At 37.8% G+C, this 17,278-nt stretch overlaps 1 protein-coding gene across 4 annotated transcripts in view; it reads right to left on the bottom strand.

Moving 5' to 3' along the window:
• Positions 1–945: 945 nt before the first annotated feature.
• Positions 946–17,278, bottom strand: part of Lrrc72 (leucine rich repeat containing 72) — a 65,907-nt gene continuing 49,574 nt past the window's right edge. The window contains exons 6-9 of one of the 4 annotated variants that reach the window (XM_010643340.2): positions 12,450–12,539; positions 11,160–11,309; positions 2,075–2,102; positions 946–1,223 (exon numbers count right to left, since the gene is read on the bottom strand). In XM_010643340.2, coding sequence (XP_010641642.1) covers positions 1,058–1,223; positions 2,075–2,102; positions 11,160–11,309; positions 12,450–12,539 — 434 coding nt within the window. In that variant the 3' untranslated portion in view covers positions 946–1,057. Of the gene's footprint in view, positions 1,224–2,074; positions 2,103–11,159; positions 11,313–12,449; positions 12,540–17,278 lie in introns of all 4 variants that reach the window. The other 3 variants (XM_019210538.2, XM_010643339.2, XM_010643341.2) reach the window with 3 other exon arrangements.

The following is a 17,278-nucleotide window of genomic DNA, read 5'->3' as shown; positions in this document are numbered from 1 at the left end:
TTATCCTAATGCAGCTTCCTGCCAGGGGCCATACCTGAGGTTTTAGACTCTGGCTGTGTATGGATCCTAAGTGCCCACAGGTGAAAGAGGTTACTGATTCTTGGTGGTTGATTAGTTATATTGTATGCTTTCTAAGATTTCATCTCTTGCCTATTTTGTTGTCAGTCCCACTTTTACAGTGTGTCTGTGCTCCCCAAGCACAGATGGAGTAGGGAGAAATGTCACTCTGCCTTGTGTCAACATTTAGCCCAGCCCCTTAGTTGGGGGGACCAGCAAGGAGTTTGAGTTACCTTAAGTGTCTGTTTTCCCCTCAGAACCAGGTAATTGCCAAAAGCTTATCTGGTTCCCTTTTTCCCTTGGCATTCAGTGTCTTGGTAGGCCAAGTGCAGATACTAGTCCACACGCAGAACTGACAAATGTCTCCAGGGGTAAGCAAAAACAGTACCTACTTCAGGTAAATATAAATTGTAGAACACTATTCAGCACTCAGAATGACAGAATTATTGCTACTAGCAAGAACATGGATACATCTCACAATATTGAGTTAAACAAGCCAAACAAAATATTAATCTATTCTATGATGCCTTTTACCGTTAGACATGATTAATTTATTGTCCAGAATCATGTTGGTGATTATTTTGGAAGGGAAGTGGCCAGCAACAGGAATCAGTGCTGCTAATGTTCTGTTTCTTGGTCATGAACAGATGACCCTGTTCAGTTTTTGAAAATGTGTTAAAATGAACACATACGATCTGCATACATTTCTATATATATGTTCGATTTCAACAAATACCTTATAAATCCAACACTACAATAATTTTTTTATATTTCTCTGAATGTTTTAAAAGATTCAAACCAGGGCCAGAGATTTAGCTCAGTGGCACCATGACTGCCTTGTAAGCGTAAGGCCCTGAGTTCGATCCCTAGTACCACAAGAAAGAAAGAAAAATTTTTAAAAAAGATTCAAACCATAGCAAAATATGTACATAATATGCTAAGTCACAGGGAAGTTTAATATACAACTGAACACTAGTAGGATTTCTGGAAATGCCAGGGATTATCTCAGTGTTACTGTGAGCATCTGAGCAGTTTCCGTGCCTTCCTCCTGAAGGTACTTTTCCTCTTGTGTAGGAACTGTGTCCCAGTTCATGGAGGTCAGAGTCATCACTGACCTCTTCAAAGATCTTACAAAAACAGCATCTTCTGGGTCATCAAATACAGTTCTGCAAGGGTAGCAGTTATGTCAGAAAACAATCAATCAATTTGATCAACCTGAATTTTTATGTAAATAAATACCATATTTTCTGTGTTGTCTGTAGTATAGTGGTACTGTCAAATACTTTGTAGACTACTGAGAAATGAATTTCAGGCTAAGTGACAGTACTTTTATTGTATATATGGTTTACTTCTAAAATAGAGTATCAATATATTTGGGGGTCTGTTATTATAGTTTCAGTCTTACACTCATGCATATACTTTTGGAAATGATGTTAAGTGAGATAATTAAAATACTTTAGCTATTATGCATATTAATATAATAAGTATATTTTATTATAAAGTTACTGTTTATATCATATTTTATAAATTTGCATGATAATATTTTTCAGTAAATTAAAGAATGTTGAAAAATGCAACAATGAAAATTATTTTTAAATTCATCAATATTCATGATTTTGAAATATCTCCCATAGTTAATGAAGTGTTTGCTTTTGAAATGCAAATTTTAGTGAATATAAAATATTAATCTACATAATAATTGCTCCCACTGAATATATTTAGAGGAAAAGTAAATAACGACCCTCATTTGGAACAGCTAATAGTTACTAAGTTTCTTTATGCATTAAGACACCTTGAAATTTATTTTGAGTTATAATTACCATATAAGAACCTTAAACATGTCAAATATAAATACATAGCTGGAACTCATTTATTACAGAAAAACAGCCATTTCCTCATCTATTAAAGAGCTAGTCATTTTGTAATTAATTAAAATCTGATTTAGAAAGCAGTGATAATTTAAGGAATGACAATTATGAAATAATCTAATAAAAGTAAAATTTAAGAAAACACTTACTTGTCTACATTATCTGCAAATGCAAAGTCTAAAACAAAAAATTCGAGATTAGTATTTTTCAAATAATTCTGCATTTAAAAACAATGGAACAATGCTGTAATTTCTGTTTTCAAGCAAGTTAGCAAAAATGCCTTAATACCTAATATATTTTCTTGATACTTGAAATTTTCTCTTAGTTATGGTGAGTTTTGCCTTAGATTTTGGAGCAAATTTATTAACACAATACAAATCTCAAAACCCTGAGAAGAGAACACTTAATCAGTTCAGTGGAATCCAAGTGGGAATTTTGAAAATGAAGGTATTGAGGTTCAGAGGTTGAACCTTTTCCTTCTTATATGTATATGCGCCTATGAATGGGAGAATAGTCCAAATGAAGAAGAGTAGTTAGGGCCATTTTACTCAGATTCTTGGCATGAACTTCAAAGAAAGAGAACAAACAAACTCCAGATCACAAGAATCACTATCTTTCCTAGATTTAGAGCAGATGCCTGCCATTTTTAAGACATCTTCCAGACTGTCATTGCTAACTTTATCTTCTCCAGAAGGCCTGGCTGGAGGTAGAACTGACCAGCACCTGTTGGGCCTCCAGGGTCCATGCATGAGCCCTCACCAGTCACATGCAGCAGAGCACATAGCCCTGGGCCAATCCATGGCCTGGTTTCCTGCACATGTGACTGGCTAAAGTCTCCCAGGCTTTTCTGATCTCCCTAGTCTCTTTACATTTTCCCTCCAAGGTTAAGTTAAAATTGAAAGATACAAATTATACATATTTAAGGTGTACAACTAGGCATTTTGGTAGACATGCATACTGTGAAATAACCACTATAATCAAGCCAAGTAGCCTTCCCATCACTGCACTGTTTTTAATCTTTTAGTTTTTCTTTGGGGTAGATGTATAGTGATGAGAAGATTTCAGATCTACTTTTGTAGCATATTTCAAGTATATAACATTATTAAATATAGTCGCTGTACATCACCAGAATTTTATCATCTTGCATAGCAGATACTTTGCCCTTTCTGCCCAACATCTCATTTCTCTCTCACCAGTCCCCTGGCAGCCACCATTCTATTCTCTGCTTCTAAGAGTTTGCCTGTTTTAGACTTTATATATGCAAGTAATATATGCAAGTAATTTTCCTTCTGCGTCTGGTTTATTTCACTTAATGTTCTCCAGGCTTATCCATATTGATGTAATCAATAGTGTTTCCCAATTTTTTTACATTTTTAATTGTAAAAGAACCCCTTTCTTTTACAATGATGTGAATGAGAAGGAAAACAGTAGGTAAAAAGTGAAATTTCCCTTTCACCTTTCCAATTCCTCTTATCAGAGGCATCACTATTAGGTACAAGTGAACATGCAAGGCCCTGGTCCAATTCCAGGCACACACAAAAGTCACTATAAAGAGTTTTGAGTGTGTTTCTGTCTATGTGTATGTGCATGTGTACTCACACAATACATATACACAGAGATTTGCTGTTGATTTAAAATTTTGTTGTTACTCCACATTATATTGCTCTGCAACACTTTACACCAATATATCATGGAATAATTCCATAATGGAATAGTTTGTATTATACAAATATGCCATAAATTAATACTCCTCCCATGAATAACCATTGTGTTTACTACATTAGCTTTTATTTTAAAATGTGTGTGTGTATATATATGTGTGTGTGTATATATATATATATATATATATATATTTATTTATTTATCTGTAGGATAGCTTTTTAATTGAATTGCTATATCAAGTAGTTTGCACTTTCATATATTAATAGCTAGTGCCATATGGTCTTCCAAGAAAGTTGAATCAGTTTATGTTCTCATCAACATGAATTCTGCTCTTTTTCCTCTCATTTAAAAAACAATTTGTCTTATCTGTTGGATGAGAATGGTATCTCTATGTCTTTGGTTACTTTATTCCAGGACTTTTCAAATTGATAGGCAAAGGTCCTTTAAAATTTTAAGAATTAATTTTTGCCTGATAAATGGTGCAAATACTTTGTCCAATCTTGTGTTTTAATTATGTTGTTTCCATGTTATATCATAACTTTCACTTCTATGTAGTTAAATTTCTGTTTTATGACTTTAGAGTTTGGTGTGAAGCTTTGGCTTTTATCTTGGGATTATAAAAGTATTTTCTTCCAGTACCTTAAAATTTAATTTACATTTTAGATATTAACCTTTCTAGGAAATCTTTTCATGTATGCTGTTATATTAGTCAGCTTTCCCATCACTGGAACAAAATATCCAATACCCACAACTTAAAGGAGGAGAGAGGTTTAATTTTGCCAATGGCTCAGTGGGTTCCAAGGTTTGGTGGAAGGGCCTAGAGGAAGAAAGCAACTCACTTTAGGGAAGCCAGAAGGCAGAAAGAAAAGAGAGGAACTGGGGAAGGAGATACATCCTCCAGAGCCACGTCCTCAGTGACATGTCTTCCAAGCAGGCCCCACCGGGTTGAGCCTAACACATTTATCTATGATGAGTATGGTGCCACCATGACCTAATTAATCACTTTCCAAAAGCCCCACCTCTGAGCATAAGAGACTACTGGGGTACATTCTAGAGCTAAACCATGACAGGTGTCCTTACAAAATAGTCCTAGTTTTTCTCTTTGGTTTAGGGCTGCTACAGCTCTGGGGCAGGGGGCAGGGGGAGTCATCCCTTTTTATGTAATGTCACCTGGTAGAGTTCTGCAACATGGCAGCTCTCTGTTTACTGTTGGTTTTTACTCCACAAATTCCTGAGTCTTCACAACTCTCACAATTTCTCAGTTCTATCCCAAACCATCTCCAGACCTCTCACTGACCTGCAGTACCTGTTTTAGCCTTTGTGCATCTATACTTGAGTGAGCCTCATGTTAGAGCTAACTGCAGTCAGAGATTTCAAGACTTGGTTTCCTGAGATTTGGATCCTCCAGCATCTAGCTTAGTTTTCACTGTGTTCTGTCCTCCCCAGGGTTTTACTGACCTACTCTGTGGTGAATTGCCATTTGTTGAGTAGTCTGCCTTGATTTCCATTTTGGTTTTGCCCTTCTCTCTTGCTTTTTGCCCACAGGCCATGGCTCTTTGACCTGCCCTCCACCTGGGTACAGGACCTACAGCTCTGTCTTGTTTGGAGGGAAGAGCAAATGTGATGGAAATCTAGCAGTCTTTGAGACCGCTGGTAGATATTTAAAAAATGTATTCATGTTTCATTGTAAATATTCCATAATGTCTCTTTATAGATTGGTAGTGTAGAAGTTTAGTTATCATATGTAGGCAGTCAGGCCTAACAATAGGGTCAGATAAAAAAAAAAATAGAATAGCCCACTTAGGTTATGAGCGAATCCAAGCAGCTAAGGCAAGCTTAGCACACAAGGTAAACACAAGAAGAAAGATAAAAGCTACAGTAAAAAAGGAAGCAAAGACCTTTCCTCTCAGGGAGGAGGTATGCTAAGTTAGTTGACAGTTCTTTTCTACCTCACACCAGAGTTAGAAATGCAAGATAACCAGTTTCTTTTTGAACTCTTTTCAACTCCTTTGAAAGAAGCCCCTCTTACTCTGCCTGTCTATATAAGGCCAAGACAGAAAGCATGTTGTATTTCTTCCCCTCTTGATGGGTTTTGCCAAGAGCTTTTTCTTATTACTATTTCTTATATTCACACTCCTAAACGTCTCCTTTTAGCCTCAAATTTCTTCATCAATTTTGGTAGACAAAGGCCTGGGATTTAGCTCAGTGGTGTCACCGCCTGTCTTGCAAGTGCAAGGTACTGAGTTTGATCCCCTGTACCTCCCCCCTCCCAAATTTGGTAGACAATGAGCTTGGGTTTATACAAAATTATATAAATAATAATTTTTAATTACTATGTCACATCGGCAGTTCCTCTGGACTTTAAATCCAGCAAACCGAGATTCATAGGAAGTAAGAGGACCGACAGAGTTTATCTTTCCCTCGATTTTCCCATTTCACCATGGTTCTCTCAGCAGGTAGATGAGATTTATGCTGGCCTGTTTTTTTGTTTGTTTCGTTTTTGCTGGATAGCCTTATGCCTCTTCCCTTAGGTAAAGTTCCTTTGCCTTCCCAATCCCCTGCCCTTTTCCCAGGAAATACTGCAGTTGGCAGCAGCATCTGCTCCAGGGCAGATCTGTCTCCCCTGCCTGTTGCTTCCCTGTGGCTGCTGGATTGCAGGACTCTCTCGAGTGACCTGGTTTTCCATCTCTCGAGGAAGTGGCGTGTCCTCCCTGTGACCATTCAGGGTCTGGCTCATGACTGTCCCTCGCTAGTTGTTCTGTAACTCTAGAATAAAGTGGGCCTTCATTTCCGAGAGTTGCAGAAGGGCTCCGTTTGGAGGGTGCTGCAAAGGAGGTGTGCATCTTATGTCTCCAGGGATGAGAGTTTGTCACCCTGTGTTTTGTGGGTGGGTAAAATATCACCATGCAACCCACATTTTGCATCTATTTCCTCTGACCTATTCTGGGGCCTTATTCTTAAAAAGTGGTCTAGATTTAATCTTCAAATTCTCAAAAAAATGAATGAGAAAGTTTTAGTCCCGATTTGTCTGTCTGCCTTAGGATAGGACTGGGAACTAGGGAATATCTCCACTCTCTTCTCCTCCCTCTCCAGGAATGCACTTGGGTAGGGTGAGCTTGCTGACTTTTAAATGAGGCCCACCATAGCACAGATGATTATGCTTAAAGAACAGAAAGCAGTCTCAGGGATCCTCATGATTTGATGGCAGCTTTAGACAAAGCAGTTATGAGGGGAGCCAAGAACTACGTCTCTCTCACTATGATTTCTCTCTAGAACATGTGGTCAGCCTGGCATCCAAGTTCTGTACTCAGAGATGTGCTAACTGAGGGAGGGCTGAGAAAGGACTGAGAAAGTGTACAGGTCCTGCAAATCAAGAGAACTGAGGAAATACGATGCAGGTGGCACTAAGAGTAGTAGTCCAGCTCTAGCCTCACTTTCTCCCCGATCTCCAGCTCACCGCCACTACCACTGGATGGGGTCAGGCCTAAGGGTCGCCTTAGAGACAGAGACGGGGCCAGAACCAGGACACCTCCTCTCCCATGTTGTTTATCAGTACTGAGAAGATTGATGTGGAACTCAGATTTCCCTCCTTCCTTGGAGTACATACTTAAGAGCTAGGACTCCTGTGAACCCCAGGTACTTGTTTTTTTCTCTACCCATACCTGGACTGGACTTAGCACCCCCTGGCAAAGGGAAAAATAGTTGCCAAAGAAATCACAACACTATATCTTTGATGGTCTGTCCCAGGAGAGAACATTTACATAAGAAACAGCTGTGACTTTCAAAGGCGCACTTCCCAGTAGAAACTAATACAGAGGGCCCTGAGGAGATGGTGCTGCGGTAACTATTCTAAAGATTAAGGTAGGTCCTAAACCTAAGAATCTTCTTAAAACAGTCCTTGCTTTCAGGGATGTAGAGGAGCCTTTCTCTCTTTCCTTTTCTGATTCCTACTATTATTGGTGTTAACTTTTTAGAAGAGATTTCTGTGAGGATTCACCTACCCGCTAGGGAAAGTTCTGACTAGTCTAGTAATAAAACTAAAACTATAAAAAATTCTTATAGTTCAAGTTGGCCAATACACTTAAGCATGCACTCTGATTTAAAAGTAATTGTTTTGTGTGTTCCATATATTTCTTATTGGTTCATCTGCCTATTAAATTGTTTTAAATAAGTAAGGCACTGGCAGCTGCTTCATTAAAGTTTTTTTAAGCTCATATTAATTTCCTTTTTATTTTTGAGGCTCTTTGGGACTCTCTCCTCCAAAAAGCAGTTGTATAGGTTTTTAGGGAAACCTAATTCACCGAAAAAATTAAAGGGTAGAAAAGCTGGCAGACATCAGACTAACATGAGGCTTAAAGGTGAAAATGTTAGGGTCTGATAACATAAAGGTTATATATGATTAGTTAATGTGTATGTTTCTGTGTGTTAATTTTCAGGTACATATTGTCCACCAAAAGTTCTGCAAAGTTAGGGTACAGATAAATAGCACACATGATATTAGCCCAAATGTTATGCAATTGTTTATGTAGCTTAACAGTTGGCTAATTTAAATTCGTTGGTAAGGGTAAAGGTGTCTTTAAAGGTGGTAACGTATTTCCATCCAGGTTGTTGGCTAGTCAAGATAATGTTTTAACAAAAACTGGTTTTATAAATGCAATGTCTGTTGTTTGTGTGCTATAAGAGTTTTCCTTGGTTAAAGATAATATGTATAGCTTAAGAGTGTTAATTTCTCTGTGGTTTAAAGAGCAGCTGCCTGAATTGATTTTTTCAGTTTTCTCCACTGATGGGTATTTCTCTGGTTTTTCTAAGAGTTTGACTGTGGCACACCCCAACAAACGTTATTAAATAGCTATGATATATCTAAGTGTGCTATAATTAAAAGGTTAAGCTATGTCTAAAGCAATAAGGTGTTCTTAACATATTAGCATATTCCTACTGGCTTGTACCACTGGTGGTACATGCCTGGCTGACCCATCTGGTGGCTTGTACCATTGATGGTTAGCTATTTAACATCATACAGTGGAATTCAAATCAGAGCTGCCCAAGACATACTAATTACAGCTCTTTCACAAATGTATTAAAATGCTCTTGGTTAAATTTACAAGACTAGATTAAAAAGCAAAGGTTCCATGTTTTACTACTTCCTTGTATTTTCTATTGGTAGGCCTTTGGTTACTATAGACTGAGTTTTTTAAGAGTTAAAGAATATTTAAATGTTGGCTTGTAAAGTGTTTTCCATATTGAGTTTATGATTGGTTGAATAAACAACTATTATCTTAGTTTATGAGATAACTTGTATGTCTGGGAATGTATATAAAAAGAATACATGCTATGAGGCTAAATTTTAAAGTTAAGTTTATACAGTTAAGACTAAATAAGTTTCATACAAAGTAACTAATAGGTCCTTCCTTTTAATACAATATATACTTTAGACATAAAATGATCAAAATTTTTGTCATCTCTTCTAATTTGGCTCTGACATTTAAAATGATCTACATTTATTGACTGATTAAATTTTCTGACATTTTATAAATGAGATACACTTGTATATTGGATAATAAGTCCACTTGTGATTAGTAAATCCTAAATTTGTAAAATCCAAAATATGTAAGTCTGTTTCCTAAATTGGTAGAAGCTCTAAAGATGTTCTTTAATTTTTGTCAGTGCAGTTACACCCTGTAAACCTGTTAAAGGAGTCTCAATTTTGCCTTAAGAGTAAAGCTAAGTAAATACAGTATATGTGAAGATATCTATGTAGCTGTGATGATAGTTATTGCTAACCTCATGGTATATGAAATACACTCGTGTTTCCTAAGTATACAGTATTTCAAGGATGAAAAACTTTGGAAAACATCTCATCATATTGATGTCTTCCAGACTAAAGTTGTTTATGGTGGTGAAATTTTCAGACTCATGCCTATGTGATTGTAATGTAATTGTGTCACGATGGTTAAATATGCCTAAACAATATGCAATCCAGGTAATGTAACTCTAAAAATTAAAGACTGGGCATTAATAACCTGTGAAGTACATTTATATACAAATACATTCTACTTAAATGGTACTGTGTTAAAAGGTAATAAATTTAGTTAAAAGTTTTTGATGTCATTTAATTTAAAAAAAGTGTTTGGTTTTGTTTTTGTGAGAGTCTTGCTATACATTCCAGTCTAGCCTTGAACTGGGTATTGTAGCCCAGGCTGGCCTCAAACTCGTTGTAATTCTTCTACCTCAGCCTCCAAATGCCAGGATTACAGGCATGTGCCACCAAGTCTTGCACATGTCATTTAATATTTTGTAACTGGATAAAGGTAAATAACTAAAAAGTTAGTTTATACTAAAATTGGAATGAAGCCGGGTATTTTGCTCAGTGGTTCGGTGGCCTGCCTTGCAAGCGCAAGGACCTGAGTTCAATCCCCCGTACCCCCCCCAAAAAAACAAACCAACACCTAAAAACTAAAATTGGAATTAAAATGTATTTTTAGAGATAAAAAGTTGGTCATTTTAAATGCAGAGTGCTGCTTGTGATTAGTGACCACTAAACAACTGAGCAATTCCCGTGCTCCACTTATCCATAAAACGTTCTGGACCAAGGCGCTATGTGAAACTTCTCTTTTCAGAGTCTCCTCCGGCAGAAGTCAGGAGCCTTTTTTCTTCGCTTTATTTCCAATAAGAATCTTCCTAACTTCCTCCTTTGACATTCTGAGAAACCTGAGCTCAGTTTGCACAAAATTCAGTGTTTCATTACTTGAGAGGGAAGGGCTGCGATGTCTGTTTCTGAAACACTTCCGGGGTTAGCAGCACACGGATGGTTTCCGGTTCCTGTGTCTGCGGATGACCAATGAGCCATGAGGAGTTGCCTCTGCAAAAAGAGGCAAAGCTCCATCTAGGGAGGCTGGTGAATTTGGTGAATCCTCATAGGCAGATATAAGCATTTGATACTCTTTCACCTTTTTCCTGTTAGAACATTTTCATAATAGAGAGTTGTGGAAGAAGGCTTGGGTTTTGCCTTCATTCTTCCTTTTCCTTTCTTTCTCAGTGTAGAATAATAATTTAGAGGGTTATGCAGTTCTGGGCTGGTCACTACTTTCTCTTCTCATTTTAAAGACATTAGATCACTGTCTTCTGACCTTCATTGTTGCAGTTGGGGAGTTTTTTGTGGATCTGTAATCCTTTTGTAGATGATAGGAGGAGAGGACTGGTAGGAGGGTGGTTACCAGGGCACAACCTAAAAGGTTAGGGTCTTGTCTTTGATTCCTTCCTTTTTCTCTCTGCTTCCTGGCTGTTATAGCATAAGCTCCTTCCTTCTGCCACAACCTTTCCTATTTCTTCCTTGGAGCCAGCTGACCATGGGATGAACCCACTGAAACTGTGAGCCAAAATAAACCTCTTTTCCTTCAAGTTATGATTTTTGGGTATTTTGTCCCAGCAATGGGGAATGACTAATCCAAAGTAATTATGTATTATTTTGCTAGATAGGTACTTAACTCATTGTAAATTAGTTACGATCAAATTTTTCGAAATCTTAAAGCTTTTAACTTTACTTTTTTTTTTCTTTTCTTTTTTTCAAAATACCTGAAGGCAGTCTCTGGGCTGGTTTGTGCTTTAATGGCAATTTAGGATTCCATGAGGCATCTACTTTTCCTCCAAATGCAATTGATTGAATGGTATGAGCCTTTTTGTGGTTAAAAATGGTAATCATTGATCTTCTTTCTTTTTCAGTAACTTCTGATAAATATAAAAAGTAATATTAGAACATAGCATTGGATTGTAAATATATATGTATATACAGTGACTCAAAACAGAATTAAAGGCTTTCAAAAATGTATTTAAGTGAAGTAGGTTATGTGAATATCTTGTCAATTTAGATTTACTTTCAGCTATTTTTATAATCTTACAAACCCTCATTACATGCTCCTCCCATCATAAAGCTGAGCTCAATCCTGCAGTCTAATGCATCCTGGGCACTTTCTAACACATTGCCATAGATGAGTGACATCCCAGAATGACACATCCCTTTATTTCCCAAGGGCTACTGAGAAGGAGAGATATCATCACAAGGCTTTGATGTATCTCATAGAAGTAGCTCAGTAATAACTGAAGAACATTTAAGAGGTGCAGATATTGTTCCATGGCCAAGGATTTGCCTAGCATGAGTGAAGCCTTGAGTTCAATACTCAGCATCACCAAACAAACAAAGGAAGAAGAATGCAAGGGCTGGGGATTTAGCTCAGTGGTTCTGACTCCTGCCTCAGCAGCGCAAGGTCCCAAGTTTGATCCCTGGTACCCCCAAAAAAAGAATGCTCAAATTTGGAGATAAAATAGGTCTTTAAAATGTACAGCGTGATGTACTGACATTGATAATATATATGTGGCTTATGTAAACCAAATATAGTAGTTTATTTCTAATGTATGAAAATGTATTATAAAAAGCTATCATTAACTAGGTCATTTTAAATAATAAAATTTTACAGAATTTCAAAGAGAATAAATTATAACATATATAGGCCTTAAGAGACTTAGTCCAATTCACTCATTTTTGAGATAAGAAACTAAGGTGCCAGAGAATAAATGACTTGGCATCTGACATGTTAATGCCAAAAGCAGGACCCTGTAGCCCAGCTACATGGCTTTTCTAGTACAGTGGGATGGAAACATGCATTCCTAAACTAGGGGAAATCTCATAAAGTAAATATCTAAAAAATAGTTAAAAAGGTTTCCATTTCAATGACAATTATTCATTTACAAATACAATTATTGTATTCATTTGCACAGATAAAATTTCAATAGCACTTTGCATTTTTAAGCTACTGCACTGTAAGACTGCCTTTCCAGTACTTCTCTGCAATAAAGAGTTGTCCTTACGATTTCTGTCAAGTAGCTCTACTCCTGGAAGGTGGTAGATTATATACAAACGGTACAAGTTATATTGGCACAAAGGATTTTGGTATAGACCTGCAAAGGAAGAATCCAAAATAAGGTGTCAGATTTCAAAGCTTTATTTATCACTTGATAAAACAAGAGAAATTAAGGAATCCATGTACAACACAGACAAGAAAAACCACCTTACATCAAGCCAGTGGACCCGGTAAATCCTTACTTGCTCAGAGCAGCATTTAATTTTCCTGTCTGCTAAGTTCATTCATTCAGCAAGTATTTACTAAGTACTATTATGATCTACTAAAACTGTGCTAGGTGCTGATGACACATCGTTGACCCAAATCTGCCACAAATGAGAAGAACGTTCAATTTCCACAGTAAATTTGTAAAGGAAGAATGAGGTATCATCAGGTCTGTGGGAATTTTGGTGCTGCTTTTGATTACAGTATCACGTAGGACTTCTCTTCCAGTCTCAAAGTTCCCCGGGTGCTTGTTTGGACGCAGAGATGCAGTACACAGTCCCAGGAGAACTTTCTCTCTCCACTTCACACCACTACATAATTCAAAATGTGCAAATGCCGGCCCCAGCTTCGGATCTGAGTAGGAGCAGAGCTCAGCACCTTGTCCATCTGTGGCCAGACGCAACACTTGAGATCCAGGAGTACGGGGGCTGGAACGCCTAACAAACGTGACTCTCCATGAAGTGACCGGGGAGGCAGGAAGCTATGTGGGTGCAGGGGAGCTTCTGGCGCTCCTGCCATCACAGCCACCCCGGAAGCAGTGTAGATGAAGCTTTTAACTAGACGTCGTGAGAGTCTTACTTTCAAGTAAAGTCTTTCACCTATTAACACTTAGATAATATTGAACAAGATTATGACAGCAGTGTGCAATAAAGCTTTTATCATTTTTAGTTGGGCATCTTTAGCTATTTGGATTCTGCTTCTATGCGATTTCTAGAAAATCCTTCCCCCAAAATTACACATAGTGAGAAGGTCCACTAGATGGCAGTAACAGCAAGGGCTCTAGCTACTGCCCAACAACATTCCTCAGCAATCGGAGGCTCACTTACTGTGCCTTGTAGGGTTAAGAGTCCTGCTATTCATAAAGTACAGAGAAGCTTAATCAAGGCATGATAATGTTAAGCACTATAGATCCAGGAAAAGCGGATTAATATTTGTAATGCACAGTTTGCAACATAAAGAAGATTGGGAGAGGCATACTTAAATGACAATAAACTAGTGAAAAAACTGAAAACAGATCGATAATCTGGATTTTCTCTGTGGACAATAAAGCATTCTGATTTTTTTGTATAATTTTTTTCTGGTTAATAAAATCCTTATATATAACTAACTATTCCCTGTGGAAAGCGTGAACATTAAAACGACATAAAGCAGGCCATGGAAGGCACCTGGTACATAACAAACAAAAGTTATGAGAGCGAAGAAAGGCATAAAAATGTAAAGCTAGGAGCAACAAAGACGTTTAAAGGAATAGGAAATACATATATACTGGGGGCAGTGAGAGGAAAATGGAACAGAAATTTTTCAAGATTTCTTAAGTGACAAAAAAATGGTTTGAGTTTTATCCTTGAAAGAGACAGAATTCAAAGTGGGAACAAATAATTATAACTACAGGATGGGGAATAGAACGGATGTATATGAAACCAGTAATAGGACAGATTTAAAAAGATCCACAGGGATCATGTATTGTAGTTTGAGCCAGAGAAAGTAATGGGCATCCTTGAAACATATAAAAGCAAAACACAATTGCTTTTAATGAGAACTTAGGGGGAAGAAAAAGTCTCAAATGTTTTAACCCAGAAGGCTGCTCTGTGGTTACTGTCTTGGGGAAACACATCTGACACCTCATTACCCTGTACTACATTATAGCAGCTGGAAGTCGAGCCTGCCTTTGCTTGCGACGTTGGAGGAAAATGTCCCAACATTTTGCGATGGCGATTACTCTTGGTGGACTCTTCGCCCTGTCTTTTCCCTCACAGAACGTCACCGTCTCACTTCCTTTCTTGACTGTATCTTTGAATTCCTCGTTAAGTAATTTCTTTGTGTAAAATTAAAACCATAGCTTCAGTTAAACAGAGCACCGAACTTAGATTTACTTTGTATGACTTATGAACAGTGTCACCACACTGAAAACTCTATATTCTTGTGGGTCTACATTCATCTTGTATTAGTGTAAAATCTGAGTGACACGAAGTCAGAAAACCGAGCTGCTAGCCCAGCCTCTGCTTACATAAGCTTTAAAAAATTGAACTAAATCATTGGAAAGGCACTTTATCTTTATTATCTTTCATTTTTTTCCCCCTTAGCTCTTAAATTGTAGAAGGAAGCAATCTTTTTCTCTACCCTCCCCCCTTATATACTGTAAACATTTAACATTTTGGATTTATGAGTTTTGGATGGATGCTACTAAAATTACCATAAATTAAGTTTCTAAGATATGAAACCAGTTTCCTGTCTCTGAATCTTCTGAAAGCCTTCTATGATGTATGGGCACATTCTTTTAGAAACTGAAGCAAAACTGCTTACACTTTCACTTTCAATAGGTTAATACTATTTAATCCACCTTCCCTCTAGGCTACTTATAGAGTACACCTCAGTGGCGCCAGCTCTGTCTTGCTTATCTTAATTTGGGATTCAGAGTCTACGCAATTTACATTTTACCTAATAATATATCAAAATGTCTCTACCACCTTACAATTGAGTTACATGAGTCACACGAGTCAAACGTGAGAAGCTACTTCTGAACGATAGAAAAGAGGAGAAAGAAAGAAAGTGGAAGTAAAGAAGGAAGAAAGAAAGGATGGATACAGTCATCTAAATAATTGGCTCCAGTAAATTTTTGAAACTTTTAAAGCTGGGCTTTGAAATCATTATTTAAGTGGACCCTGATGTTCTTAAGGCACCTCTGAGGAAAGTTGATGTGATTAATAAGGGATTAATTTATCTATCTTAATAGAGGGGAACCCTGTACAAAACAGCCTGTGAAAAGAAGCTCAGCTCTCCATAATCAGACACCTAGAATTTGAAGTCCCGGGCCAAGATTACTGAGACCAGTCAGTGTCTCCATTGTTAGCACCATCTCATTTTATTTTTATTTTTTGTTTGTTTGTTTGTTTGTTTTCCTCATTGAGTTTATTAGTACATTTTAGGTATACAGTACAGTTACATTCATTATTGGGATCTTGTTCCTTTACATGACAGGTCTTGGTTCTCATTTTTTCCCCTTGTCCCTACCCTCCATCTCATTTTAAATGAAACCTGTGAGCCACCATACGTACTTTTATGGAGTATTGAAATCACCTTTGGTTTTAAAAGGAAACAGAGAGTGCAAGGTGAAGAGAGTGGAAGGATCAAAACCTTTTAACTTTGAGTTAATGATTAAATAACTTCGCTGATTATTTTTATGTGATGAATCGCTCTGTAGTTGGAAGAGGTGTTCTCACTTTGATGGGCCTTACAGGGACAGGTTCAAATGAAGCCCCTTAAAATCATGGTCCTACTGTGTGCCTCAGTATGCTGCTTCACCCCTGCCTTTTTTGTCACCAGCAGAGGGAGGGGCCACTGGTGACAGAAAGAGGCAAGAATGTCCAAGAGCATTTCCGTGGAAACGGGAAACCCTCTCCTAAAAGACGGAATCTCTATTCCAGGGGCAACTCCTGAAAGTCCCACTCTAGGAAGCAGGCCTGAACAATTACAAAATGTAGGAGTCTAAGTGGACTTTCCTATCAAGGAGCTTCACGAAATATAAAGAAAATCTGAGTGAAATAAGGAGAATAAGGTTCGAGAGCAGGGAGGGTGTGGAAAGGTAGACCTCCTGGAGTGAAGAGGTGGGGCACTGACTGCCTGAAGACAGGCATTCCAGTTAGCAGGGCCTCGCTCTGCGCTCTGCGGCTGGATTTGTGCCCCCCTGAAGCTCCTAGCCCTGTGTCTCCTGGGCAATCACTTGGCAATTCTCCTAAATGCCAGCACAGGGTGCAATGCTGGAGTGGATTAGAGCTTTACCCTCCAGGCTATTTTCTCACCCTCTGAAGAAGTTGTAATTGGAGTGGAATAATAGTAACAATGCTTTAGATTTTTATTAGGTTTTACAAGTTGAAAAGACACAAATTATAACAACATTTGAAAATGCATGGGTTTCTCACTTTAGTTAATGAGCTGAATCTAATCTGGGATTGGAAATGAGGCTCACAGAAACTTAATCTGAGGACATTACTCTACAAATAATGCCAGTAGTCTAGTAAATGCAAACTTTTTTCTGTATAATATCTTAAACCAAATTGGTTACATTTGATTGATTTGTAAAACCTCACTATCAAAAATCTTCATGGCCCGGGATTTAGCTCAGTGGTTCCACTGCCTGCTTGGCAAGCGCAAGGACCCAAGTTAGATCCCTGGTACAAAAAAAAAAAGTCTTCAGAAGACGCTTTTCTTTTTTTCTGGTCATTGGACACAATATTTTCCTCTATTTAAAAGCAGTGAGCCTGTGACAGGATGCTCCAATGGAACAATTATAACTTGAATTACATCTCCATGGTTTTAAGTAGATGTCACTATAATGGTCATGATAAGTAACACTATGGATGCCATGTTGCTAAGATGGACTACAAAGAATGACAAGGCATTTTGCCTCTTCCCCAGGCCTGACACAATTCTGTGCTCACATCTACCCTTGACTGTTAGCGCAGCGTCTACTCAGGTCTGGACCAGGTACCTTGCTTCAGGGCATAACTCTGTTTGCCACTGTTGGGCCAACCTTGCTTACTACTCTCTGATTGTTGTTTTATAACAAAGTTT

Source organism: Fukomys damarensis, unplaced genomic scaffold, assembly GCF_012274545.1.
Source record: "Fukomys damarensis isolate Sample0158 unplaced genomic scaffold, DMR_v1.0_HiC HiC_scaffold_4, whole genome shotgun sequence".
Lineage (NCBI taxonomy): Eukaryota > Metazoa > Chordata > Mammalia > Rodentia > Bathyergidae > Fukomys > Fukomys damarensis.
The sequence above is the reverse complement of the archived record's forward strand: the minus strand, read 5'-3'. Positions and strand labels throughout refer to the sequence as shown.